The sequence below is a fragment of the Cibotium barometz genome, chromosome 24 (assembly GCF_041138505.1).
Source record: "Cibotium barometz isolate CiBa-2024 chromosome 24, ASM4113850v1, whole genome shotgun sequence".
Lineage (NCBI taxonomy): Eukaryota > Viridiplantae > Streptophyta > Polypodiopsida > Cyatheales > Cibotiaceae > Cibotium > Cibotium barometz.
In genome coordinates this window covers 1,827,014-1,854,575 of record NC_141069.1, presented here as the reverse complement: position 1 = coordinate 1,854,575, position 27,562 = coordinate 1,827,014, and the positions used below count along the sequence as shown (strand labels likewise).

The following is a 27,562-nucleotide window of genomic DNA, read 5'->3' as shown; positions in this document are numbered from 1 at the left end:
GAGCTGGAACCTCTCTCCGCGCACGCCCTGTATCAGCACCTGGCTATGAGCCGATGTGTAGAGTGCAGAGACCCCACGGATCCACCGAGAAGAAGGCCCAGTCCACCCGATCATATGCCTTCTCGAAGTCGAGAAGGAGCACTGCCAGATCCTCCTTGTGTGGGAGAAGGAAGAATTAGGGTTAGGTTAATTCATGTGGGAGACATACACAGAGAGAACAAGGGAGAGAGAGAGAGTTGTGGGGATAAGTCAACTCATCAATAGCATGAGTGTGTGACTCCCCTATCACACATGTATATTGCACTAGTACACATAGTGCACTTAGTACATTAAAAGTACTAAGTGTACTATGTACTATAACTTATGGGCTTGTACACACTATAAGGGTGGGCATTATGCCTTTAACCCAACAACCTCCCACTTAAAGGCAAAGTGCCCTTAAATGAAGGAAAAGAAAAATCAGCATGTACATGATAATATACAAGGCCATATCAAGGCTGAAACTGGCCTCATCCAATGCCCATCAAGTGTCTGCAATGAGCAAACCGCTCCGGAGGCAAACTCTTTGTCAACAGATCAGCCGGGTTGTCATCCGTATGAATCTTAACAAGCTGAATTTGCTTGTTCTCTATCACCTCTCTGATGAAGTGATACTTCACATCCACATGCTTCGTCTTTGCATGAAAGACAGGGTTCTTTGCCAACTGGATGGCACTCTGACTGTCACAATGCAACAATGGAATATCCCCTGTATAACCCAAATCAACCACTAACCGAGATAGCCATAATGCCTCCTTGCAAGCCTCTGTGGCTGCAATATACTCGGCCTCTGTAGTAGATAAGGCAGTGCACTTCTGCATCCTGGATATCCATGATACAGCACCTCCTGTGAATGTAAACACATAACCGGTAGTAGACTTCCGGTTATCTGGATGACCGGCATAATCCGAATCCGTGTAACCATGCACTAATGCATCCTGTTTGCCAAAGCAAATGCACATATCCTGTGTGCCCTTCAGGTATCTCATGACACCTTTCACTGCTTCCCAATGCTTCTTGCCAGGGTTGGCCATGTATCTAGAAACCACTCCCACTGCAAATGCAATGTCCGGCCTAGTAGCAACCATGGCATACATGAGACTGCCACAAGCTGAAGCATACGGAATCTTGGCCATATCAACCCTGTCTCTATCCGACTGTGGGCTGTCCATAGCACTGAGTTTCACATATGGAGACAAAGGAGTACTAGTCTTCTTCCCCCCGTCCATATTGAACCTCTGCAAAACTTTGCCAATGTATTCCTTCTGAGACAAATACAACACATGTTGATTTCTGTCCCGAAGTATCCACATACCCACGATGTGATTTGCATCACCCAAATCCTTCATATCAAAGGTTTGATGCAGCCTCTGTTTCAAGGTATCCATCTCTTTACGAGATTTCCCGGCAATCAACATATCATCAACATACAAGATGAGGATCAATAGACTGCCATCCAAAGCTTTCTTGGTGTATAAGCAGTGATCTATGTCACTTCTCCTGAATTTCTGGGATTTCATGAATGTATCAAATTTATGATACCATTCCCTTGGTGCCTGTTTGAGTCCATAAAGACTCTTTTTCAGCTTGCATACAAGCTTCTCCTTTCCAATCACTGCATAACCCTCTGGCTGTTGCATATATATCTCCTCATGGAGATCACCGTGAAGAAAAGCAGTCTTCACATCCATCTGAATCAAGTCCAGATCATCATGCGCAACCAAAGCTAACACAGCTCTAAGTGTGGTCATTTTGACCACTGGAGAGAAGATCTCACCAAAGTCCACACCATATTCCTGCTTGAAGCCCTTAGCCACTAACCTGGCTTTGTACCTTGGCTTTGCATCAGGTGCAACTTTGAGCCTGTATACCCACTTGCATGGCAAAACCTTCTTGCCTGCAGGCAAATGCACCAACTTCCATGTTCCATTTTTGTGCAGAGAATCCATCTCTGACTTCATGGCACGCTTCCATAGAGCGTTGTCTGCCCTCTGTAAAGCCTCCTTATAACATGAGGGCTCCCCACAGTCAGTGAGCATCAAGTAGTCAACCCCTGGAACAAACCTGTCAGGGGCTCTGGAGGGTCTTGTGGACCTCCGTACCCAATGACCATCATTTGCAGGTTGCTGTCCAGCCTGCATATCACCCATTGGTGGCTCCTGTTCCATGCCATAAGGCTGAAAAATCATGCCCGGTATCTCCTCTAACTGTGGTATATCCATAGGGATATCTTCTCCCATCTCTAGCTGTCCATTTGGACCATTTTCAGCACCAGTTAAGGGCTGGTTTTCCTGCTGTAACGGCTGATTTACAGCCCTTTGTTGTTGTCCATGATGTCCATCATCATCAAAGATGACTCTGCTAGGCTCCTGTTGCCTTGCAGGCTCCTTATACATGCATGTTTCATAAAAAATGACATCATTGCTGCGTATGATCTTTCTATTCACGGGATCCCAAAGTCTAAACCCCATTTCACCTTTGTCACCATATCCTAGGAATATGCATTTGTGAGACTAAAGATCAAGTTTGGTGCGCATTTCCCTGCGTATGTGCACGTACGCAATGCAACCAAACACTTTCAAGTGCTTGTATGACGGAGGCTTCCCTGTCCATACTTCCTCTGGCACTGTCCCACCAAGCCTCGTGTTAGGTGACCTGTTTATAAGGTGAACGGCTGTCATAACAGCTTCAGCCCAAAAACCATGAGGTAATGCAGCATGTGACAACATAGAACGGACCTTCTCCTGTATGGTCCTGTTCATCCTCTCTGCTGTCCCGTTTTGTGGAGGATCATAAGGAGTAGAGAGCTCCCTCTTGATGCCTTTAGCATCACAAAAGTCCTGAAACTGTTTGGACATATACTCTCCACCATTGTCGGAACGCAAAGCCTTCAGTGTTTTGCCAGTTTGATTCCCAACATGAGCAACAAACTTCTGAAACACTGAGAATGTATCACTCCTCAAACGAAGAGGATAGACCCACACCTTGCGTGTGGCATCATCAATAAAAGACACAAAGTATTTTGCCCCTCCCAAAGAAAGCTGAGGCATCTCACATACATATGTATGCACAAGCTCTAACTGAGCATCTTTCTGTCCAAGAGCTTTCTTGTGGGGGCACTGTAGTTGTCTACCATATATACAATGCTCACAAAACTGAAAACTTGAAAACTTTAGAGAAGGCAAGTAACCCAAACGAGACAATTGCTCCATTCCCTTGACACTCATGTGTCCCAACCGGCTATGCCACATAGAAATTTCCGGCAGCTCGGTTGCATTTACATTAGCATGGTGACAAACACCTGCATGCATGAAATAAAGAGTGTCCACCTTAGAGCCTCTGGCAACAACCAGTGAGCCCTTACTAATCTTCCACTTTCCACGACCAAATGTGGTAACATAATCAGCATCATCAAGCTGTCCAATAGAAAGCAGATTCTTCTTGATCTCAGGCACATGCCTGACATCATGGAGCATAAGCTGTGAGCCATCTGAAAACACAAGCCTCACATCACCTCTGCCAAGAATCTTGCATGCATGGTTATCACCCAAATAAACCACTCCTTCATTGCCAGCAGTATACCTGACAAACAAGTCTCTGCAACCTGTGACATGAAAGGAGGCACCTGAATCAATGATCCATGAGTGCATACCATGACCACCTGTAAGAAGTGAATGGGCATCAAGTGAAGACGTAAAGAGGACCTCATCCTCACTGCCACCTGCATGTGACACATTGATTTCTTCAATCTTGACTCCACTTTTGCCCTTTGGCTTTACATCTTTGGCTTCATCTTTCTCTTTGTCTTTGCCTTTTCCCTTTTCCTTTTGATCATTTTTCCATTTGTAGCATTGCTTTTTAATTTGTCCCTTCTTGCCACAATAATGGCATTCCAAATCCTTTTTGGAGCGAGACTTGCTCCTTCCCCTTTCTTGGCTTTTTCCCCTTTGTTGGGATCTCCCACGTGCATTCATTGCATTGGACTTTCCAACAGAGTTGTTTTTCCTGTTCATCTCTTCTTGAAGAAGAGCACCCTCAACATCTGCATATGACAGCATAGCATGCGAATTGCTAGTGGCTGTCCTGAATGTGTCCCAACTCTCTGGCAAAGTGCATAACAGAAAAGTGGCTTTGAACTCATCGTCCATTGCCAACTTTTGATTAATGACCTGGCTGACAATACCATTAAACTCATTTAGATGGGCTGTCATAGACGCCCCTTCCTTCATCTGAAGACCTATGAGTTTCTTCAACCAATACACTTTGCTTGAGGCACTTTGTTGGGCATACAAGTCCTGCAATCTCTGCCACATTCCCCAAGCTGTCTTGTCTTCACGAATGCTGAAAAGTAATGAGTCTGACACAGACAACATGATAGTAGATCTTGCCAGCTCATCCATATCTTCCCACTCTTCAGCAGTAAGAGAAGCGGGCATTACACCCCTTTCTTTGATAGGCTTGTGCTCCTTTTTCTGGAGCAACACATTGTAGCACTGGGTTTGCCAAATATCATAGTTATGTGAGCCTTCAAGCTTCTTGATGTGAAGCAATGAAGAGCTCTCACCTGTGGTTGCCATAGCAATATGCAACCTGTCAATGCCTGACTCCCTGCAAAATGTGCAAACACTGCACCAAAAGCACACAAAGTGCTCACAGTTGTTCTCCCAAGCTTTATCTCCCACTGCGGAAGCACAAATGCAACTTTTCTCCCACTGTTTGTGATGAAATCACCAAAATCTGGCTGCTGCAGATTTTGGACAGCACCTTAAATGTGCTCTGTTGCCCTTCCAAAGTACTGTACAACAGTACCAAGTGCTCACAAATGATGTACCAAACCTGTACCGGCAAGTACAGCAGCTTAAATTGAACCTTTTGCTCTCTCAAATCAGTGTACAGCCATGCCAAAACTTGCACAAAGCTGTGCCAAATCTGTACCAGCAGGTACAATAGCAATAAATGCTCTCCTGGCTGTCCAAATGAGTGAAAATTAGACTTTTACAGTCCCGAACACTGCATACAACAGTCCCGAACAGAAATTGGGCAAAAGCCCCTTGACTGCAAGCTGATTTCTGATGGTTCAAGGCATAAATGTCTTGCCTGCTGCTTTGCCAAGCTTAACAAGCATAAAATCTTGAAAAGCCCCTTGATTTGAGATCAATTGCTGATCATACATGGTACATTGACGCACATGAAGGCATCCAGAGTGTTCACAGTGCTTCCCCCTGGCCACATATACATCCAATACATGAAAGCCCCTTGATTTACAAGCACATTGAGTGCTTGTAAGGCATCAACACATTATTCACAGCATCAACTGCGATTGCCTGCATGCAAATCAATCCAATCGGCACAAAAGCCCCTTGATTTGCACTGCAATTTGTTGCAAATTTTGCAAATCAATACAATCGGCACAAAAGCCCCTTGATTTGCACTGCAATTTGCTGCAATTTTGCCCAAATGTGCGATTTCTCACATCATACAGCATGTTTGAGTGCTTAATTGCACAATTACATCAAAAGCCCCAAATTTCGACATCCAATTTCCTGCAAATTAATCCTGATTGTGACCAATGTCACCCGATTTTGCCAATTTTGCTCAAAATTGAGCAATTCCGCACCTGTATCTGCTCAATTGATGACTGTACTTGCTCAATTGCAAATCCCAAAAAAAAATTGAAGCAGAATACCTTGTAATTTCTGATTTTTCTTTTTGTTGCAGGAAAAAAAGGTTGATGAATTTGGTGCTGCTATTGATGCTGATGCTGATGCTCCTGCACAGCTGTAGCTGATGCAATCGGGGGAGAAGCAATGAACGGGGAACTGTTGGTGCGTAGCTCTCCTAGTGGGCGACAGGACCTCCACGGGCGCAGAAGACTTTCGCTCTTCACAATCGCTCGTAGGCGTGTTCGATGGACGACTTCGCCTAGCTGCCTTCGCTAATGATTCAACGCCCGCCACCTTGTGTTCGCTCCACGCTCGACGCATGAAAGCCATCGCTTGGCTGCGAATGATTCAACGATCGCTTGGTTTACGCCTTCGCCTGTGTTTTCGCCTGCTTCGCCTAGCGCCAGTCTACACCCAGCGCTACACGCGTGTTCGCCTGGCTGTTGGCTACCTATAGCCCACGTAGGCGTGTCGAGCTTGCTTTCGCTCCACGTCACCCAACTTGAGCGCCGCCCGCCAGAGCTACACGGCTCACCTAAACTAGCGACTATAGGGACTCGCTACGGGTCCTCGCTCACGCCCAGCTGCCTTGTGTGTGATTCAGCGCAGAAGTGGCTGCCCGCCACCTGTGCCTGCGTCAGAGATTAGAAGGGCACCGGCTCTGATACCAGTTGTGTGGGAGAAGGAAGAATTAGGGTTAGGTTAATTCATGTGGGAGACATACACAGAGAGAACAAGGGAGAGAGAGAGAGTTGTGGGGATAAGTCAACTCATCAATAGCATGAGTGTGTGACTCCCCTATCACACATGTATATTGCACTAGTACACATAGTGCACTTAGTACATTAAAAGTACTAAGTGTACTATGTACTATAACTTATGGGCTTGTACACACTATAAGGGTGGGCATTATGCCTTTACCCCAACACTCCTGCTGGAATCTAGCCAAAGCCGTAGCCTCCCAGAAAGAGAAGATGTTATCCAGGATGCTCCTATCCTGGATGAAGCCTGTCTGCGTGGAGTGGATGATGTCCGGAAGGTGAGGCTGAAGCCGCCTGCTGATCGCCTTAGCTAGGACCTTGTAGGCCGTGCCTAGCAAGGTGATCGGTCTTCACTGTCTAATCTCCAGTCTCTCTCCTCCCTCTTTGGGGATCAAGTGAATCAACCCCTCTGCCATGCTGTCCGGCATGTCTCCCGACTCCATAATCTCCTGGAATGCCAATCTGAAACCCCTATGCAAGAGACCCCAGTACCTCTGGAAGAAAGCCACTGAGAGACCATCCTCTCCTGGGCATTTGCCCCGAGGAAGTGCCTGAAGAGCCTCCTCTAGTTCCGTATCCGAGAAGGGGGAGAGAAGGGAGTGCTGCAAATGGGCCGACACAACCGGTCTCGTGAAGCTCCAGACTGCCTCCCGAGCCTCTCTCACCCTGTCATCTGCTGGCTCAGCAGAGAGCAGATCCCTGTAGAAATCTGTGGCTATCGCCCGAACCCTGGGGGGATCCACCACTACCTGGCCGTCAGCCTGCCGAAGACGCCTGAGACCCTCTCGTCTGAAGCGAGGCCCTGTCGCCTCAAAAAAATCTCGAGTCACTCTGTCTCCAGCCTGTGTCCAAAAAGAAGCCCGAGCATGGAATCGGAACTCCACCCTCCTCTCCTCGATGGATCTGATCTCTGTGCGAGCTGACTCCATCTGCTCTGAAATCCAAGGGCTCATGGGATCCCTCTCCTAGAGTCTCTGAAGGGAAGCTAGACTCCTCCACAGGCTCCTCTCCTGCTCTCTGAAAGCCTCCAGACGGTCTAGGGCAGCCTGTCTGAGCATCCTACTGATCTCCTGCAAACCCCTGGCAAGATCGCTGGCTGTCGATCCTCTCCTGAACTGAAGCTCCTGCCAGACCTGCTCAACTCTGGTCACAATCTCGGGCTCCTCTATGAGACAATCTGGAATCTGGACGCTCTGGCCTCGCTCTCCTCTCATAGGGTCCTCGATCTGGAGAAGCACTGGAAAGTGGTCTGAAAACGAGGAGCCTGCAAGTATACCCACAGTGCCACCTCTATCACAAGCCCACTCATCAATGTAAAACCTGTCGATGCGGGAAAGGTTAACTCCTGTGGCCCGTCTATCCGAGCGCGAGAAAGATAAACTCCCCTGCAACCTGCCAAACTCCGAGAGAGTCCACGGATCCTGGCCTCTCACCTGCAGCACTAGTTCCTCCCAGGCAGCGAGCTCCGGCCCATGAATGGTCTCCTGGCTGCCCCCCATCCTGTCCTCTGCATCCTCCAGCATGTTGCAATCCCCCCCTAGGCACCAATTGTCTGCCATGGGGAGGGACTGCCTAATGGTGCTCCAGAACTCGGCTCTCCCGGTCGCCCCATTTGGGGCGTAGAAGTTGAGGAAGCCAATGCGGTCTTCCCCAACCCGAAGGATGATCCACTGTGCTTGACCCTGGACCAGAGTGCCAGAATCCACAACCTCGGATAGAAGCTACTCGCTGACTGAGATGCATACTCCACCCTGGTTCCCCTGGGGGCCATATGCCGGTGACCAAAAAGTGTGACTCCTGCCTGGCAAGATCTTCCCGCAGGTGCGGGTATGCCCGGCAGAAAGGTGGTGTTCCTGAATGAAAAGGATATCTATGGGTCCTCCAACGAGAGCCCTCTGGATCTCGTGGCGAAGTCTGCCCCGACCAATGTAGCAGCGATGTCCACCAAGACCCTGGATGTTCCATGAGAGGATCCTCATGGATAAGCTATGGCAAGTGAAGCAGCCGCCACTGGCTCACCCCTCTCAGCCGGCCCGGATGATCTACCCTCCACTCTGTGAGTCTTGGGCACCCGCTTGGAGGGAGAATAGTCACTGTCTGTCCGGGTGCGGAGTCTCTCCAAAAAGAGGGTGACCTGTCTCTGTGTCCAGCCCCACTCCGCCTTCGCCCTGTCCAGGGCATAGGCATGAGACCAATCCTCTGCATATATGTATCTAAAGGTAGACTACACCCTCGGGACGGCATGGAGGAGAATCAGTAGCACCGCCTCAACTGAGGTGTGGACCGGATCCACCCGCCAATCTCCTATACCAAACAAGCTCATGCGGGCTGAGTGTAATCGGGTCTGCAATAGGTCCGTGAGCCCCAAGTCACTGAAGTGGTGAGAAAACTCCAGTATCTAATCACGCAAAACTTCCTCTACAGAGTTGCAATCCCATGTTGTGTCTGGGGCAACACTGAGAGGAAAGGAGAAGGCCACCATGCTGCTCACCACTGAAGGAGAACGAGAGGGATGGCACACCACGCAAACTCGCAAGGGCGTGACCAGTGTCTCGAACGGGCCAGCATCCAGCTGGAGACACCTGAAAAAACCGTAATCCACTGGGAGCCCCATCACTCGCGGGGGCCCCCCAGGGGAGGCTGGAGAGAACTCTATGGCGGGCGAAGCTAGGATCGCCATCTCCACCAGCTCGGAGTGGCGGTGGAACATCCGCTGGACTGAACTCTGGCCTACCCAGCTGCGCTGCCCCGGGGCAATGGGTGGTCTGGCGGAGTATCCTGGAGAGGCCGAGGGAGGGATGGTGGCTCGCAGAGAGGAGGGGGGAGAGCGAGGAGAGGATGGAGAGGCATCTGCCAGAGGATAGCTGTCAGGGGGGGCCGCCGGGGGAGGCGGGAGGGGGGGGGCTGGGGGGGAGAGGGGGGGGGGTGGAAGGAGTGCTCTCCGAGTGAGGGGAAGAGGAGCCGGGGATCGCAGAGTGCGGCCCGGGATCCTCAGGAATCTGCTCCATGGAGGGGGCGGGGCCCCCCGCGGGGGGAGGCGGGAGCGGAGTCTCCACGTGGGGGGCTCCACCGGCGGCCTCAACGGGCACTGAGTCTGAATCCTCGTCCATCGGAGTGGGACCTGCTGGGGCCGCCTATCCCTGACTGGAGCATAAGTGCGGGTAGGTGCCTGGACGCCAGCCGGAGTCGCCTGTCCGCCAGCCTGTGCTGCCTGCTGGCGTCTGCGACGGTCCCTGCGGGCCAGGCGTTTCCGCCGGCGAACCTCCTGCCATCCGCCAGCCTCCTAGGTCTGCGCGGCATCCTCCGCCGGGGCCTGCTCGTCAGATGATGGCGCCTGCTGAGACGAGCCAGGGATGTCCGGTCTCTGAGGTGGATGGCCACCCCTCGGGCCTCCTGAAGGGGGTCCAGAGGCGGCAGAGCGTGAACGATGAACCCCCTTGGGGGGACAAGCGCGTGCGAGGTGGCCCATCTCCCGACAGATGTAGCACTGGCCGGGGAGGCCCGAATACTCCACGCGCTGTATCAGATGTCCTCCAGAAAGACAAGGGAGGAGGATCATCTTCGGGAGGGACTCCGGTGACGGAACCACAACACGAATGGCCGGGAGTCCTGCTGCCCGAGCTATCACTGACGCCGCTGTCTGAGGCGTCTCCACCACCTGTCCGAACGCCTTGCCAATGGATGACAAGAGGGGCAAGTACTCCCTGCGGAGTCCAGGAAAGCAGATAGTGATGGGGAAACCTGTCGCGCCTGCTAGCGGGTCAGAAGCGGGGTCGAAACCGTGAGTCCATCGCGCCAGGAACGCCCGGGATGAGCGGAGGGCAATGGGGCTCCGAGCCAGCACCATCTGAGCTGCCTGGGGGGACTCGAAATCCACCTGGTAGTAGCCACGTCCCAAAAAATCGACGCTGACGATCTTGGTAGGCACGCCAACGAGGCTGTCTTGCAGAAGGTCGCGAAGCTCTCTCCGCATCGGACGGCTACCCACTATCTTGCAGACCAAGGAGGAGGCCTCAAGAGCGGATACTGTGGAAACAAACAACTGATGATCTGCAGCTGTGAACTCCAGACGGAGACCGGAATCGGCAGGGGTAGTCGGAGCGGCTTCCATGGAGTCCTCCAGAGGGAAAAGGCCAGAAACCGGGGTCACCAACGGGAGGGACACAGCCCTACGAGGAAACGGAGAGGCGGAAGGTTAGAGGATAGCGGGGGCGGAGCGGGGGGGGGGGGGGGGGGGGGAGGGAGGAGCGGAGGGGGGAGGGGCGAGACGGAAGGGGAGGTGAGGGAGAAGGCGGGGGGGAAGAGCCGCGTAGCGGAGGAGAAGGCGGGGAGAAGGAGAAGGCGGGGGAAGAGAAGCGAGGAAGGAGGCGGGGGAGAGAAGCAAGGAAGGAGGTGGGGGGGAGAAGCGAAGCGGAGGAGAAGGCGGGGGAAGAGATGGCGGGGGAGGAAGCGAGGAAGGAGGCGGGGGGGGGGGGAGAGATGGCGGGGGAGGAAACGAGGAAGGAGGCGGAGGAGGAGATGGCGGGGGGGGAGAGATGGCGGGGGAGGAGGCGGGGGACAGGCGGGGGGGAGAGGGGGGGGCGCGACGGCGAGAAGCAGCGGGAGGGGGGGATAGGCGGAGCTCGCAGGAGCAGATCTCAACCGCCACTGATGTCGAAGATCTGTGTGTCGCCTCCTTCGGAAAGGTGGCTCGGTGTTGCTTCCCTTGTAAACAAGAGGAACAAACAGAAGATGGAGCCTTGCTTGTCGGTAAACCCTCAACCAACCCATCCTTCGAAGCTCGCTGTAGAAGCTGATACCTCAAATGCCCAAACCGAGCATGCCACAGAGCTGAAGAAGAACTGGAAGAAAGCAAAGCGGTCAACTTGTACAAACCATTATCTTGGACTCCTTGAGCCAAGATGCTACCAGTCTCCTTATCACCAATGGTAATCTCATAACGAGAGAAGATCACCTCCGCACCCTGAGCTGTAAGAGCACTCACTGACAAGAGGTTAAATGCCAAATCTAGAATGTACAAAACGTCAGAGAAGTACCTCTTTTCCTCGTAGGAGCAGAAGATGGGGATGGTGCCATGTCCATGAACTGGCACGGAAGAAGAATCACCCAAAGTCATCTCGCTGTCCTAGCAGTAAAGTCCTCGAACCAATCTCGATGGAGTGTCATGTGAGCAGTAGCACTGCTATCCACAATCCACGACCGTGATTGAGAAGTCGCAAGAGCAAGTACACGACGAGTACCTGCTAATAGAAGAATACCAACATCCTTCTTGGCTTGAGACACTACTGTAGAGGTAGAGTTCTTTGCTTCTTCATCTCGCTTCTTCTTGTGACATTGGAACGATTTATGACCCTTCTTGCCATAGTAATGACACTCAATGTCCTTGTTTTTAGAAGATCTGTTTTTGCCTTTGTCTTTGTCTTTATCCTTGTCGTTATCCTTGGAGTTCTTGTCAAAACCCCCTTTCCCTTTCTTCTATTGATTCTTCCCTTTATCTTGTGCAGCCAAAGCTCCATCAGAACCACCAAAGGTGCCAGTCCGCTCCTCAAAGCGAGACTCAATATGCATACTGGAAGGGAGAACTTCCTCCCAAGTAACTGGAACAAGATGAGGAGAAGAAACAAGAGACTGAAAGTAAGCATCAAACCTCTTTGGAAGCTTGGAGAGAAGCCGAATAGCCATATCCTTTGTAGAGATATCCTTGCCACAAACAGCAAGCTCGTCCCAGAGATCTTTCATCTACAAGATGAAAGCTGATAAAGATGGAAAGGCAGAAACTGACAAAATCATAAGCTACTTTTCCAAAGCCAAAATCCGACCCAGAGACTTGATCTCGTAAAGATCTGCAAATGCCTTCCAAACTTCATGTGCAGCATCTACTGTACGCACATGAGAGAGAACAGAATCCTGACAATTCAACATCAAAAAAGAGAAAATACGACGATCATTTGCCTGCTAAATATCAATCTGTGCCAAGTCACACCAAGAGAAGCAAGGGTGGGAGGGGTGGGCATTGGCATGTATAACAAGCCAATCCCAGAGATCCACTCCACACAAGGCTGATTTCACCTTCACCTTCCACAAAGTGTAGTTGGAGCCATCCAACTTTGCAGACTCAGAGAACATATGAAGTGTAGTCGGGGCAGCCATCACAAAAGCTCGAGCTCAATCTCAGAAGGAAACCGCACAATCTCGGAAGAAGTGTCCATCACAAGTACCAAATGCCACCAATCCTCAAATCAGAACACCAACTTCTGCAAAGAACACCTATAGGGGAGAAAACGCAACACAACAACATGTAAGCTACTGGATGGCCATTCTCTTGTAAAACATCTCCAATGGCGATGTTACTCGCATCGGTGATCACTTGGAACGGCTCGTCCCACGAGGCAAGCGCTAGACAAGGCGCTTCTGACAAAGCCACCTTAAGGTTCTTGAATGCCTCCAACGCACGTGGAGTCATTCGAATCCGCTGCCTTCTAGTCTTGACACCCTTTAGCAGATCGGTGAAATCCGTCGAGAGGTCAAAAAACTTGTCTATGTGGGTGGAGTGTGGCTGGTGAAACCGGCCTTCAGAAACTTAACGGGCGGTGAACACACTTAATCACACTTAAATCACTTTACGAACTGGAATAATAAATTTGGAAGAAGAAGAAAAAGAATAAGTGGAGCTAGAGTGCTCCTGCACAAAAGACCAATTGGCCCCAAAGCGTTCTATTTTGTTTCCTATAGCCGGCTTCCTGAAACCGACTTGCCAGGCTTTCTCTTGTGGCGCCCCCGCAGGTATTTATTTATCAATCGAGGTCGGCGTAGCCCTTGTACAATTCCCGAGAAGAAATCCCCTTGCTCCACGTAGAGGAGATCTTCTTGAAGCTTTCACCCAATTTGTGTTGTGGTGAAACAAGAGCCTTGGCCCCCTTTTTATACAAGTTTGGGAGGAAAAGCTATGCTTTTCCCCTTAGAAAAATCTATTACAAAGGCTTTTCCCAAAAGACTATCGAATAGCTTTTTCTTCTCTTTTTTTTTATTTTTAAAAAATATATATATATAGTATTTGTATGGCGATGCGTTTTTTGATTTTCAACGTTGCTTTCTCTTTTGATTTTGGGGCTGCCCGGCGCTTTTTCTTTCCGGCGCTTTTCTTTGCTGCCCGTTGCCTCTCATGCGATCTACTGCCCGGCATCTTCGCATCTAGCTGCCCATCACCTCTCTTGCTTGGGTGCGCCAGTACGACTGCAGCGCCTGTAGGACTGCCACACGTGCCAGCCGCCTGTACGACTGCTTCAATGCCTGCAGCCAACTGCCACGTCATCAATTGCGACCCTGTCAGCCCAGCAACCACATCAGCTGTGCCCCACGTCAGTTGCAATCTAACCTATGAAGCCAGTCATACTACGCGTCATCTGCCAAATCACTTGTGCCACGTGGCAGTGCCACATGTTAGTTGCCTGTACTTGTTGTACTTGCACGACTGACCCACAAGTAGCCTTGAGAGAGAGATTGCTACACCTGTAGCAAGGTGAGAGAAAAAAAACACATGCACATAAACATGCACACACATGTACACACACACCAAGCATGTATCTGCACCCACACGTGTACAACTTACACATGCACATACAGAGTAAAACATGATCAGTGAATGCTAAACAGGTTTAAAACATAATTACAATGCTTAAGAAAAAGAGGTAAAATACTCAGTCCTGTAGCATACCCCCCTCTTAAAACAAAGCAATCGTCCTCGATTGTTCATTCAAAGGATCTGCCAACTGAAACAGAACCTAAGAGAGCAACAAGAAAGCGATGTCCTGCCAACTGAAACAGAACATCTGAATACATAAATCAAGAGCATCCATTTCATGAATAGTCATGTCCCCCCCTGGATGCTTTACCTGCTCCGCTCATGGCCATCCCACAGGACCCACGATCAACAGTACATCATGAACACGAGTAAACACTGATGCTTATCAAATGAAAATCTAGAATAGGCGTCCCCATTCTCTCAAAAGATTCGTATATCCATGAATCAAACCATGTGATTAGTACACATATCATAGAAGTCCCATAGGCAAATATACTGTCAGTTCAGTATCTCGGATGCGCTGATAAGAATACCAAAAGCGACTTCCAGATCTCATCCAAGTGAACTCTGTGACAAAGAAGCGGAGTCACCCCCCTCTTCAGTAACAAGTAGTACTCCATAATCCACAGCTGAACCTGTTGAAGCACTTTCTAAGGTAGGCTCCAAACCAAAAGCCTCGAGGTAAAGTTGTAGTATCCTCGGTGAATCTGCCAAGTCACCCTCCTCCATCCACTTCGAATCCATAGGTGAATAGTTCACAAACTTCACCAGATATCGACGTGAAACTTTTCCTCTGACTTTTCTTTCTTTATGTGCCAGAATTTGTTCCGGTTGAAAAATCTCATCTAGTTCTTCGACTTTTGGTTGTGTCTCATCAACCTGATTTGTAGGCACCTCGCCTCTGAAAGGTCTAAGAAGACTAATCCTCCAATGATCCCGTAACTCAAGACAATAAGAAACATCACTCATCTTCTCAATCACCTGAAAAGGCCCATAGTACCGCATACTCAATTTAGGATATAAACTCTATTTACCCTTCATTTTCCTGAGCCTAGTCTTCTCAAATCTCAAAAGCACCCAATCACCCAAATCAAAAACCAATGATCAACGGTGTAGGTTTGCTGCTTTCCTCTGTTTCTCGAGTCCTTTGAAGAGCCACCTTGACCTTCTTGTAAGCCTCATCCATATTCTCCACAAAACGATCTGCCTCGAAGATCTTATCTTTTGTATGTAGGACCGGAGGTACTTTCTTCCCGCCTTCCACAATCTCGAAAGGTGCCTTACCTGTCGAAGTGTGAATGGTGTTGTTGTAAGCAAACTCCACCAAAGGAAGATACTTTTCCCACTGTTCCTTATGATCCGAAACATAACAGTTTAGAAGATCCAATACAACTGAGTTGGCAATTTCCGATTGCCCATCTGTTTGTGGATGAGAAGACGATGAGAACTTCAACGAAGTCTTCATGTTCTCGAACAATGCTCTCCAAAATAAACTCGTCATTCGAGGATCTCGGTCACTGACAATAGATGTGGGCATCCCATGGTACTTGAAGATATTTGTCAAAAATATCCTCACCATTTGTTTTGCATTTATCTTCTTCCTAACTGGAATGAAATGAGTCTGCTTGCCGAAACAATCCACGATAGTCCAGATGCCATCATTCCCACTCTTTGTCCTAGGAAGATCAAAGATAAAATCCATAGCAATACTCTCCCACGGTCTATCTGGAATAGGCAAAGGATGAAGTAACCCAAGTGTCTTTTGACGGTAATACTTCACCTTCTGACAAATGATACAATCACGAACAAAAGCATCAGCATCCTTGCGCATAGTAGGCCAATAAAAGAATGCCTCCAAAGCCTTCACTGTAGCCTCAATACCACGATGGCCTGCATAAGGCGGAGCATGGCATTCTGTCAAAATCTTCTGCCTCAACTGAGATGTGACACACAATTTGTCATGCATCATCAAAAATCTTCCTTGAGAGAATAATGATCAACTCGCTCTCCTTCAGTCAAACGATCAAAGATCCACTCAAAATCTGAGTCATGAGCATACTGTTCTCGCATATCATCAAGTTCGTGATGAAAGATAATAGAGACGGCGGCCACATGTGGTTTCCTAGACAAGGCATCCGCAACCACATTCTTTTTGCCATCCACATGAACAATCTGAAAGTGAAACATGGACAAAAAGTTTGCCCATCTCATATGCTTCTCTGAGAGCTTCGTTTGAGTAAGGAAGTATCGAAGAGTCTGATGATCACTCTGAACAATGAAATCAGCCCCAAGAAGGTAATGCTTCCAAGTAGAAAGAGCATGAATAATCGCAAGAAGCTCCTTCTCATACACTTGTAGATTGCTTTTTGTTGGTGACAAAGTTCTACTCTCATAAGCAATAACATGTCCATCCTGCATAAGAACAACTCCAATGCTATTCCCGCATGCATCACACTGTACCACAAAAGGTTTTTGTAGATCTGGTAAAACCAAAACTAGACCAGTGGTTAGCTTTTGCTTAAGTTTGTTGAAAGCTTCCACTTCCTTCTCATACACTTGTAGATTGCTTTTTGTTGGTGACAAAGTTCTACTCTCATAAGCAATAACATGTCCATCCTGCATAAGAACAACTCCAATGCTATTCCCGCATGCATCACACTGTACCACAAAAGGTTTTTGTAGATCTGGTAAAACCAAAACTAGACCAGTGGCTAGCTTTTGCTTAAGTTTGTTGAAAGCTTCCACTTCCTTCTCTATCCATCGGAATTTTACATCCTTCTTGGTCAGGTGATGTAAAGGTGAAGCAATCTCTACAAAGAATCTGATAAACCTCCTGTAATATGAACAAAGTCCTAAGAAACTTCGCACATCATGTATAGTCTGCAAATCCGGCCAATTCTTTATTGCTTCAATTTTCGCTGGATCCATCTTGACGCCATCCTTAGACACTATGTGCCCAGGAAAGTGAATCTCCTGCATGAAAAATTCACTCTTCTTTCTGTTGACAACTAACCTATGCTTTCTGAGTTCCTCAAACACTTTGGTCAAATGCTCCCGATGCTCCTTCTCTGAATGATAAAACACAATCATATCATCAAAGAAGGTGCCCACAAAAGCACGATGGGGTCGAAATCTGATCCATCATCCTGTTAAAAGTCGCTGGAGCATTCGTAAGACCAAAACCTGCTCATCTCGAAGTCTTCCCCATGCTCTGCACAACTCTGAAGATGCATCCCCTTGCTTCTGTCAGAATATGCAGCAGAAATGATAACCAAACTTGGGTAGACAAGAGCAAGTAGATTGCAGAAAATAGACAGCACAAGAAACACAGAGAGATAGGTGTGTAAACTCTTCTCTATACACAAGATCCCGCAGATAACTAAAAGATACAATGGTGGGGGGCATGGGGCCTATTTATATGCCCCATGCATGCAGTCGGCCTGCTGAAAAAGCACTCCACGACTGCATCAGCAGTCGGCCAGCAGTAAATGAAGTCCACGACTGCATACAGCAAGTCGGCCAGTAATAAAATACTCCACGCTTGCTGATGGGCAGTCGGCCAGTCACACGACTGCTGATGGGACAGTCGGCCAGCCACTAGGTGCTCCTGCCAACCATCTGGCATCCAACTACACCATGGAAAAAATGGGAAAAAATAGGGAAAAATACGGGGAGTGAGGAAAAATGATAAAACACCTTATACATGGCGGGCACACCCACAACAGAGGCCCTGGTGTATAAATATAGACAGGAGATGACTTCTAACACCCCCTCTCAGCTCCTGGCTGGGAAATCAATCCAAGGGAGCTGGAGTGCCGCCTGAGCGTAGCCTGAGGTAAAGACTTCGTGAAGAGGTCCACCGCATTGTCCTCCATCGAACAATAAAGTAGCAAGATGTCACCAGCCAAGATCTTCTCACGTACAGAGTGATATTGTATCTCTATGTGCTTGGTCCGGGCATGGAAGACCGGGTTCCGAGCAATAGCTATACAACTCTGGTTATCGCACTGGATGACTGTGGGCTCCTTCTGTGGAAACCCAATCTCGCCTAGCAGCCTCCGCAGCCACACAACCTCACAAGCAGCACCATAAGTAGCCCAGTACTCTACCTCTGTCGAAGAAAGGGCAATAGTTGGCTGCCTCTTGCTGCTGCAAGAAACTGCTCCTGAGCCGAGGGTAAAACTGTATCCTGAAGTAGATCTCCTCGTGTCTGGATCTCCTCCCCAATCTGAGTCACTCCAACCTTGGAGCCCGACTCCATCCCCTCCTGTGTAAAAGAGTCCCAGATCCTTCGTACTCTGTAGATACCGCAAGATCCGCAATCCTGCGTCCCAATGAGTCTTCAATGGCGTCTGCATAAAAGAGCTCAACAGCCCTACGGAGAAGCTCAAGTCCAATCTGGTGTTCAGCAACCAGATCAATGAACCAACCAACTTCCGGTGCTGCGAGGCATCAACTGGCTCACAAGGATCAGTAACGATTAACTTTGTGTTCGGGTCCATCGGCGAAGTAATAGGCTTGCAGTTCTCCATCCCAAAGGCCTCAAGCAACTCATGAACATACCGCTGCTGAGAGACGAAAAACCCCCTCTGGGTCTGCTAGATCTCCAATCCCAAAAAGAAGTGGAGTAAGCCTAAGTCGGTCATCTCAAACTCCTTTGACAAGGCAGCCTTCGTCACTCTAATGTGCTCCACATGACCGCCAGTGAGAATGAGATCATCCACATAAAGGATGATAAGCGTGACCATGCAGGGTACACACCGACAGATGGAGCACATGAGTGCAAAGCGCGTGGAGCAGGAGCACCATCGCACAGGAGCCCGTCGTCCTTGGGAGACAACCCCACGTGAGGGGACACCAGATGAGGACGATGGCATGGCACTCACGAGGGCATGACGCTCTACTATCTAGTTCATGGCTCGGTGAGGATTTGACACATGCATAAGTATGAGGCTCAAAATTCCTAACTGGGTACCTAATGGTAGTGTCTAAACCTCGAATGAATTGCTTGAGCTTATCTTCTTCCGATATGCTCAACTGTTGGGCCATTGTAATGACCTTGTTGGAATAGGTCAAAACAAGGGAACCACCCTCAGTGAGTTTTTAAAACTCATCCTCAAGATTGGTCATGTATTGTGATGGAAGAAAACGCGCTTTGAGGTCAGCCATGAAGGTAGTCCACTGAAAGTGGAATTGGCTTGTGAAGGGGTCTGTGTGAAGTTGTGACGAATGCTACAACCAAGTAGTGGCTTCCCCAGTGAGTTGGGGTGCTTCTACATGGACTTTGTCTTGTGGATCTGTAATTTTAGCTAAAGGAAAATGTGCTTCAAATTGATGAATAAATTGAGTAACAACAGCATGATCACACTTACCATCATACTTACTAAAATTTGGAGAGGTTCGTATGACGGTGGTGGTAGGGGCGGTGGAGGACGAGGAATTCGGAGCCTGCTGAGGGAGGGCCGCCAGAATCTACGCCATTGTCTACTGATGCTGAATTTGCATAGCCTCCCAATCGAGTCTTTCTTGGAACTCTCGGCCGGCTTTTTCTCAACGGCGCTGGTCTTCCCCATATTTGCGTGTGGCTCCGCACGTCTCAGTTCTTTCTCTTCTTCTGCTTTTCTTTTTGCTTCTTCGTCTTTTCATCTTTGTTCTTCACGTCTTGCTTCTTTTTTTCTTTTTGCTTCTTCACGCCAATCTTCGTCTTTTCTTCTTTGTTTCTCCATAGTGAGAAGAATATGTGCCATATCTGAGATGCCTTCTTTGGACTTCTCTTTTTCGGCAGCAAGTTGCATCTATTGAGAATTTATTTGCTCCATCATTATTCTTAGGAGCTCTTCTGTGCTTGGCGGAAGCGTGCTTTCTGTTTGGAAGCTTTGTGCCTCCATCAACTCTTGTTGGCTTTCTTCTTGATGTGATTTCTCTCCCAACATGGTTGAGGCCTGGGTGTTTTATCCGGACCGCAGTATTACCATCCATCGGATACTCTCACTTCTTTAGGTAGCCAAGTTGGTTCACCAGCCTGATGCTCTAATACTAATGTTACATGCACTGAGCTTGATCGTGATAACGCACAACAAGGCCTTCTTTATACCTGTATGTGGTGAGAATCTTTAGCATCCAATTCAGAGAGTAGAGAGAGAAGAGGATGAGAACGAAGAAGACAACACAATATTGGGTCCCAAATACCCACTGAAGCCTCTCCCCCCTGACACTTCACTGCCCTCTAGGCTCAGAGATTGACCTACGTAGCTCATGCTTGACTGTCCGTGGACTGAGGGCTCACAATGGGGTCACGGCGCACGACAAATATTCCTATAAAAAGGTGCTACTACTGTACAAATGTTGCACTGATGATCATGCCAGTGTGTCACTGTGTACCCTAGTGCAGGGTGCACGTGACATAATTTCTACAAATGATGTCTAATGCTTAGATAGGCCTTGGTAGAGCTGGTCGGCCAGATGAAGGGGCTGTCAGCCTGTTTATATGCCCACCACTTGATGGAAATCAGCATTAAATGTTGTCTCATGTTCACACGTGTGACCTTGATGCTATTCATGCTGGCGAAAGGGCCCATGGTGCTGCTGACTGCTCATGAGACCATATACAAGCCTTGCTAATGCCCAAAACCAGGGAATTCCATCCTCCTTGGACTATTGACTTTGACTTACTTCTTCGAGGGCTAGACTTTGACACTGTGACTGAACACCATCCACTTCTCAACTCCACCTCAAGTCTTGATGAAGAACTGAGCATTTGTTCCACTGTTGTCCCCATGCCTGGTATCCCTTTCCCTTAACACAATGGCAGGTCACCTACCGGAACTGGTCATGCCTGTTGCTAGGCCTTTGGAACTGATCTGAGAGCTAACTGATGTACCAGTTCTTCTGAGTACAGACTCCAAAAGAATGTTTTCCTCCATCTTTGCCTGCTACAGACCACTCCATCTGCTACCCTAGCTATATGTTTTTTCTCCTAATGGATCTGTACACCTCTTGTGACATTGTGCTTAGTGGCTAAGCCTGAATGCTCTGATACCAATGTTGCATGCACGGAAGCCTTCTTCTGTGATACAGCCCTAAGCCTGATTATGCAACACCTGTAGATGCTTAATGAAATGATTAGATAGAGAAGAGAGAGAGAGAGAGAGAGAGAGAGAGAGAGAGAGAGAGAGAGATGGCTATTCGTATTCAGTATATTACTATGTTACAAAAAGATGTATGACTTTACAACTTCATGAGGCCTTTGGCTTGCCCAAAAGGTGGCTGATGCACTTCTAGTGACTGCATGATGACCTAATCCCAACGGAGGGAAGAGATGATTTCTACAAATGATGTCTAATGCTTATATAGGCCTTGGTAGAGCTGGTCGGCCAGATGAAGGGGCTGTCGGCCTGTTTATATGTCCACGACTTGATGAAAATCAGCATTAAATGCTGTCTCATGTTGACATGTGTGGCCTTGATGCTGTTCATGCTGCCAATAGTGCCCATGATGCTGCCGACTGCTCATAAGACCATATACAAGCCTTGCTAATGCCCTAGACTGCCTATGATGCTGTCCTAAACCATGGAATATGCTAAATATTCTGAGATTTATGCCATGGCATGGGTGTGCACGTGACATCCAAGCTGTGGACATGGCATATTCTCAGCATATATTCAGTAATCCCTGTGTAGGTAGCAATTAAGGTTAGCATAAGCACCATATGGGCTTCATCAGGGGTCAGGCAGCATGTACACATCAGTCGGCTGCATCAGACCCCACACATGTGAAAGTCGGTAGCAATTAAAGATGATTTTCCTCAATCATGGACATCAAATCCTGGCCGACAGTAGTAAAATCTAGCCGACCAGCATATTCAAAGCCTATATATAGCATCATGCATCACTGTACAAATCATCTCTTCCTCCTTTGGGATTCGGTCATCATATAGTCAGTAGAAGTGCATCAACCACCTTTTGGGCCGGCCAAAGGCCTCATGAAGTTGTAAAGTCATACATCATTTTGTAACATAGTACCAACAGCCATCTCTCTCTCTCTCTCTCTCTCTCTCTCTCTCTCTCTCATCTAATCAATTCATTAAGCATCTATAGGTGTTCCTATTGGAATGCACGGAAGAGAAATGAGACAAGTGCTGTGGAGAACAAAACGCAGAAGTGTAGAGAGAGAGAGAAGCTATATAAACTCTGCTATATACACAAGATACGGTACAAACACAGTGTGGGGGGCAAGGGTGGTAAATACCACCCTACAGTGCTGGTCGGTGTGATATGCAGCGGAAGTCTTTGTATTGGAAGATCCTTTTATTCAAAAAAGAGGAATACTGAGCATATTTCATTTTGGGAAAATTGAGATAAGAACGTGAAAATATTCATAGGAATGCATCGAGAAAACATGGATAAATTTTTAATCATCATAAAGAGGAATCACGAACATAATTAACTTTTAGAATTATGAAGTATACGTCTAGATTCTTGAGAAATATAATCTTAAGTACACTCTGACGGGAAAAGGATTCCCAGAAAAAGACCAAAAACATGCTTAGTTGGATGAATGTAAAATTTTGTGTGACACTCATGATGTACAGGGAGAGCAACACCTGAGAAAGCAGAAGAACTAGCATAGAAAATCCAAAACCCAGCAAAATTATCTTCACGGCCCACAAAGGAGTGTTGATTGTGCTCTTGCAAGCACACTATATGCGGCTTACTGCTATTAATGTAGTCCCACACTAGCCTCCATTTATTTACATGGCAAAGGCCCAGGACATTGTACGTAATGCATTTGAGCGGTATATACATATGTACAAACTGCAAGAAAGTCCCACCACTCAACTCTCAATGGCTGCACAAGGCTGGGCCATGATTGACTTTTCATCAACGTTAGCAAGCTCCGAAAAGGTCGGAAGTAGGGGACCCTGATTCTGGCGCGGGGGACCCTGATTGGACTGATATGAAGAAGTCTGTCTCGGAACTCTAGGACACTGGATTCCTTGGCCCACCGAAGGAGATGGGCAATCCTTGAGCTGGTACCCAAGTCCCTGACATCCGAAGCATCTGTTCTCGCTTCGAAGCTCTTCCCTTTGCATTTTGGAGAGAGCCGGAGTTCCTGAGAATGTACTTTGGGGGAAAGGTCTTCCTTCATTTTTGAAGCTTCCCGTCTCCACATTCTGGTGGACCTTGGTGTCTCTTTGAAGGCGGAAAGTTGGAAGAACTTCCCGGAGTCTGAAATCTCTTGAAGGATGAGGGAGCTGGCTTTGGCGGGACTTTTACGATGAAGGCTTTGGCAAAGTCCTTCGCCATTCTAACAGCTTCAGCCATGGACACTTGCTTGGCATTTTTAACCAGTGTGTCCAAGCGTTCGTTCATTCCGCGAATGAATCTGGCCATGAGTTGCTCTTCATCTAGAGGTGGTGAATATTTGAGTAGAAGAGCAAAGGCCTGATGATATTCCGCTATGGTGACTACTCTCGCTGCTGTAGTCTGAGGTGGAACTCTCTCTCTTTGGTTATTCCAATTCTGGGAGGGAGTTTGGAGATTGCTTTGCATGGAGGCTGCAAGTTGCGCTAGCACTCTTCTTGGGTTACCCTGATTCTGGCGCGGGGGACCCTGATTGGACTGATATGAAGAAGTCTATCTCGGAACTCTGGGACACTGGATTCCTTGGCCCACCGAAGGAGATGGGCAATCCTTGAGCTGGTGCCCAAGTCCCTGACATCTGAAGCATCTGTTCTCGCTTTGAAGCTCTTCCCTTTGCATTTTGGAGAGAGCCGGAGTTCCTGAGAATGTACTTCGGGGAAAAGGTCTTCCTTCATTTTTGAAGCTTCCCGTCTCCACATTCTGATGGATGATATTGGGGTTGAAACGCGAGATAGAAGCCTTGGTAGAGGAGGGGAATTGAATCCCGATACAAACTTTCTTTCAGTGAACTTGAAGCTGAAATTACCCTGTACACAGCTAGAGCAAGAAAAACGAGTCTGAGGGGAATCAAACCCCGACACTAGCCATATGAGGCTATCACCACGAGACTCCCCACCACCCATCTATGAGAAATATTTAAATGTTAAAAGAGGAATTCCTATGACATTTGGAATTCCATCATTGAGATGGGAAAAGAGAAATTCTTAGTATATTGGAATTAATGGGTATTTTAATTAAATTCAAAGATGAAATTTAGATAAATTTATTTTATCTATGAGAAATATTTAAATGTTGAAAGAAGAATTCCTATGACATTTGAAATTCCATCATTTAGATGGGAAAAGAGAAATTTCTAGCATATTGAATTAATGGGTATTTTATTTTAGATGAAATTACTTTATGAAGTTTTGTGAGTTTAGCAATCCACTTTAATACTTCAAACTTTAAAGAGATATAAGAGAGAGATAAGAGAACTGTACACCAGATTCAGTCCCGAATTACCCACTGAAGGGCCCACTATCCCGATAACGAGATAGTATTTGCTTTATTTCTTTAGAGGCTGCAAATAATATACAAGGTGGTTGTCCCAACGGTGATGGCCGCCTTCTACCCGATCTCCAAGTCCCGAACAGCCCAAGAAATTTCCAATCAGCACCAAAAATCTCCAATCAGCACCAAAAATCAACCAACCCTCAAGCTCTCACTGTCTCCAAGCTTTGAGCCACCTAGGGCTCTGATACCATGTCGGAAGCCACCTAGGGCTCTGATACCATGTCGGAATGCACAGCGGAAAAATGAGACTAAGTGCTGTGGAGAACAAAATGCAGAAGTGTTGAGAGAGAGAAGCTATATCACCTCTGCTATATGCACAAGATCCGGTACAAAACCCGTGTGGGAGGCAAGGGTGGTATTTATACCACCCTATAGTGCTGATCGGCCAACCCAAAACCAGCCGACTAGGTGCACACATGTCCACGACTGAGAAAATGACCAATCGCGGCCAACACGTGCAGTTGGCCAAGACAAGACATGGTCAACCAGAAGAAAAACACAGTCGGCCAGGACCAGATCAAGTCAGCCAGCACCAAACAGTCCCCACGACCAAAAATAGGAAGGAAAAAAACACAAAAAAATGGGAAAAAATGGAAAAAGCTCCTGGGCGGGCACACCCACAACAAAGGCCCTCACTGAGTAAAATGTACAGACATGAGATGACTGCTAACAGTTCCATAATCACACTTAGGGTTGGATCACAAAAGAAGGCTTTTGCACATGCAGCATTGGTATCAGAGCAGTCAAGGGATGATGACACTCATCCAAAGTCGATGACAGTCATAGCCACAGAAGCCTTCATGCATCATAGCCCTTAAGCACCCTGTAGGAACCTTGACTTACAATGCATGAGAGAAGAGAGAGAGATGAACAGGTTTTCCACTATAATGTATTATGTACATAGAAAAAGGTTACATTTATGCTTGGCCATAGGCCTTCCCAAAAAAGCTACTGTGACTACCTATGACCAATCTCCAAAAGAGAGAAAGATGAATTATGAGCTAACATGCTCTCCCTTTATATATGATGTTGATATGCTGGTTGGCCAGCTTCAACTGTTGTCGGCCAGTTGATTTGTCCTCTGACATAAAATATGTAGCATAAAGTGCTAACTTTTTCACCATAAATACTGATAAATGCTGTTGACTCTCACACAATGCTATCAACTGATAATCTACTCTTGCCGACCTGATATATGTGTGCTGAACTGCTGCCAACTTGATGCCTGATGAAGATGCCCTAAATGCATCTAATACTACTGCCTAATGAGAGATATGATCAGGGATTAGCCATGGCACTGCCTTGTGCACGTGACATCCCCTCTTACTGAGCTTGATGATGGGAATCCAACTTTTTCTATCTTTGACTTTAGATAACTGTCATCATCCATTGACTACTAGGATTCCAACTTTGTCATACTTCTTCCCTAGCAACTTAACCGATTCTCATGTTAGCCTTCAATTCCACTCCATGGCTGTGCATGTGTTCCAATGTTGTCCCCTTGCATGCATACCCTTGTTCCTAAATACATTGACTTATGATTGATGACTGAGGTTGATCAAGGCACCTAATTGAGGTTGCTCCTCTTGTTCCTAGGAAGCCACTGAGGTGCTCCTTTGAGGACCTAAATTCCATGGGCTAAATGCGAAGGATTCACCTAATGCATGCCTAACCTTCCTGATGCTTCTTAAATGCTTGCGTTTACCTTGCTTGGACCTCTACAGCCCTTGTGACAATGCCCTTGAGAACTACGACAATACCCTTGTGGTGCAAGTATGAAGCCTTGGGGTGGAGGTTGGTCCTCGAGCGATGAAGGTAGGGTAGGTGTGCCGTACCAGTCCTTGCACGACTACTAGTTCGAGTATGGGACTTTACATATTCTGATGTGAAGTATTGGGACCTGTAGGGCTTGGTGATGTGGCTGCACATGATGCTCTGATACCAATGTGACATGCACGGAAGCCTTCTTCAGAGCATCAGGCTCAACAAAGCTAAGTGTTGAAGGTGTCACAGGAAGGTACACAAGTCCAAGGACAGTAACACAGCCAAAGTGAAAATCCCATGGGCTGGTCAGTGTCAGCAAAACCCAAAGGAATGGCAACCATGAGGGTTGGATGTCGTTCGGGTACCAAGGAAGGCTCTCAAGAAAACAGTTCCAAGTGGGTGGAGCAAGGATGTCTTAAACAAGACTTGTGGCAAAGCTTTCAAAGTCATAGGCATGGTAGCTTACCGTCACCAATTGGCCCTCCAGGTCCTTTTCTTTCTCAAGAAGGGCCTTCACGTGATAAGGCATGGCCTTCCTACTTGAGAAATGGCAACTGGTAGTTCTCAAATGCGGCCTTCCTGAAAGACAAGCAGAGGTTGGGAAGGTCAGTGAAGTGAAATTTCATCACTTTGATCGCTGATGCACAGTTTCTTTTTTTAAAATTACCTGCCGCAAGAGGGCGACGGAATGCGACGGGCGACCGCGAGGCCCCAGAAGAGTGGAAGATGTGCTGAAGCTCCATGCTCACGTCTCAAGGCATATCCAACTGCTTGATGCCTGTCGTAGTTTGGTGCTACTTGAAGGCCATAGCAGGGTTTCGTAAAAAATTGCTACCTCAAAAATCTTAAGCCTTCGTAAAGTGTGAAAAAATTTCTTGCATGGTGATGTATCTCTCTCACAAGTCGTGATGGCCATGATTCACCCGAGTTCAAGTCCCACCGTTGGTCTTATAGTATATGCCCTCATGTTGCATTCTCCCAACGGTAATACCTCTCTCTCTCTCTCTCTCTCTCTCTCAACATACATACATAAAAAAGTTCATATATGAGTACCTAGAAAGTCACCATAAAAGACCTATATCTGTATGGGAATTTAATTTGTGCACATTGAAAGTCAACAGAGAGACTTGTCTAAGGATAGCCATGTTCAAAACATTAGTGCATAGAATGGAGGACATTATGCCCATGGAGTTTTTAGTGTTAAGTCTGAGGATAGCCATGTCTGAAAGATTAAGAGGCTCACAGAAGGGAAAGAGAACCCTTCTAATTATTAGTGCT

The 27,562-nt window shown here is 47.6% G+C and overlaps 1 protein-coding gene across 3 annotated transcripts in view; it reads right to left on the bottom strand.

Moving 5' to 3' along the window:
* LOC147624791 (uncharacterized) overlaps window positions 1-27,146 on the bottom strand; it is a 71,142-nt gene extending 43,996 nt beyond the window's left edge. For all 3 annotated transcript variants that reach the window (XR_015268849.1, XM_086818013.1, XM_086818014.1), the window contains exons 1-2: window positions 26,952-27,146; window positions 26,751-26,863 (exon numbers count right to left, since the gene is read on the bottom strand). Coding sequence is in view for 2 of the 3 variants with exons in the window: in XM_086818013.1 (XP_086674139.1) it covers window positions 26,751-26,863; window positions 26,952-27,027 (189 nt within the window). In the remaining variant the exon portion in view is untranslated. The remainder of the gene's footprint in view (window positions 1-26,750; window positions 26,864-26,951) is intronic.
* Between the last annotated feature and the right edge of the window lie 416 nt (window positions 27,147-27,562).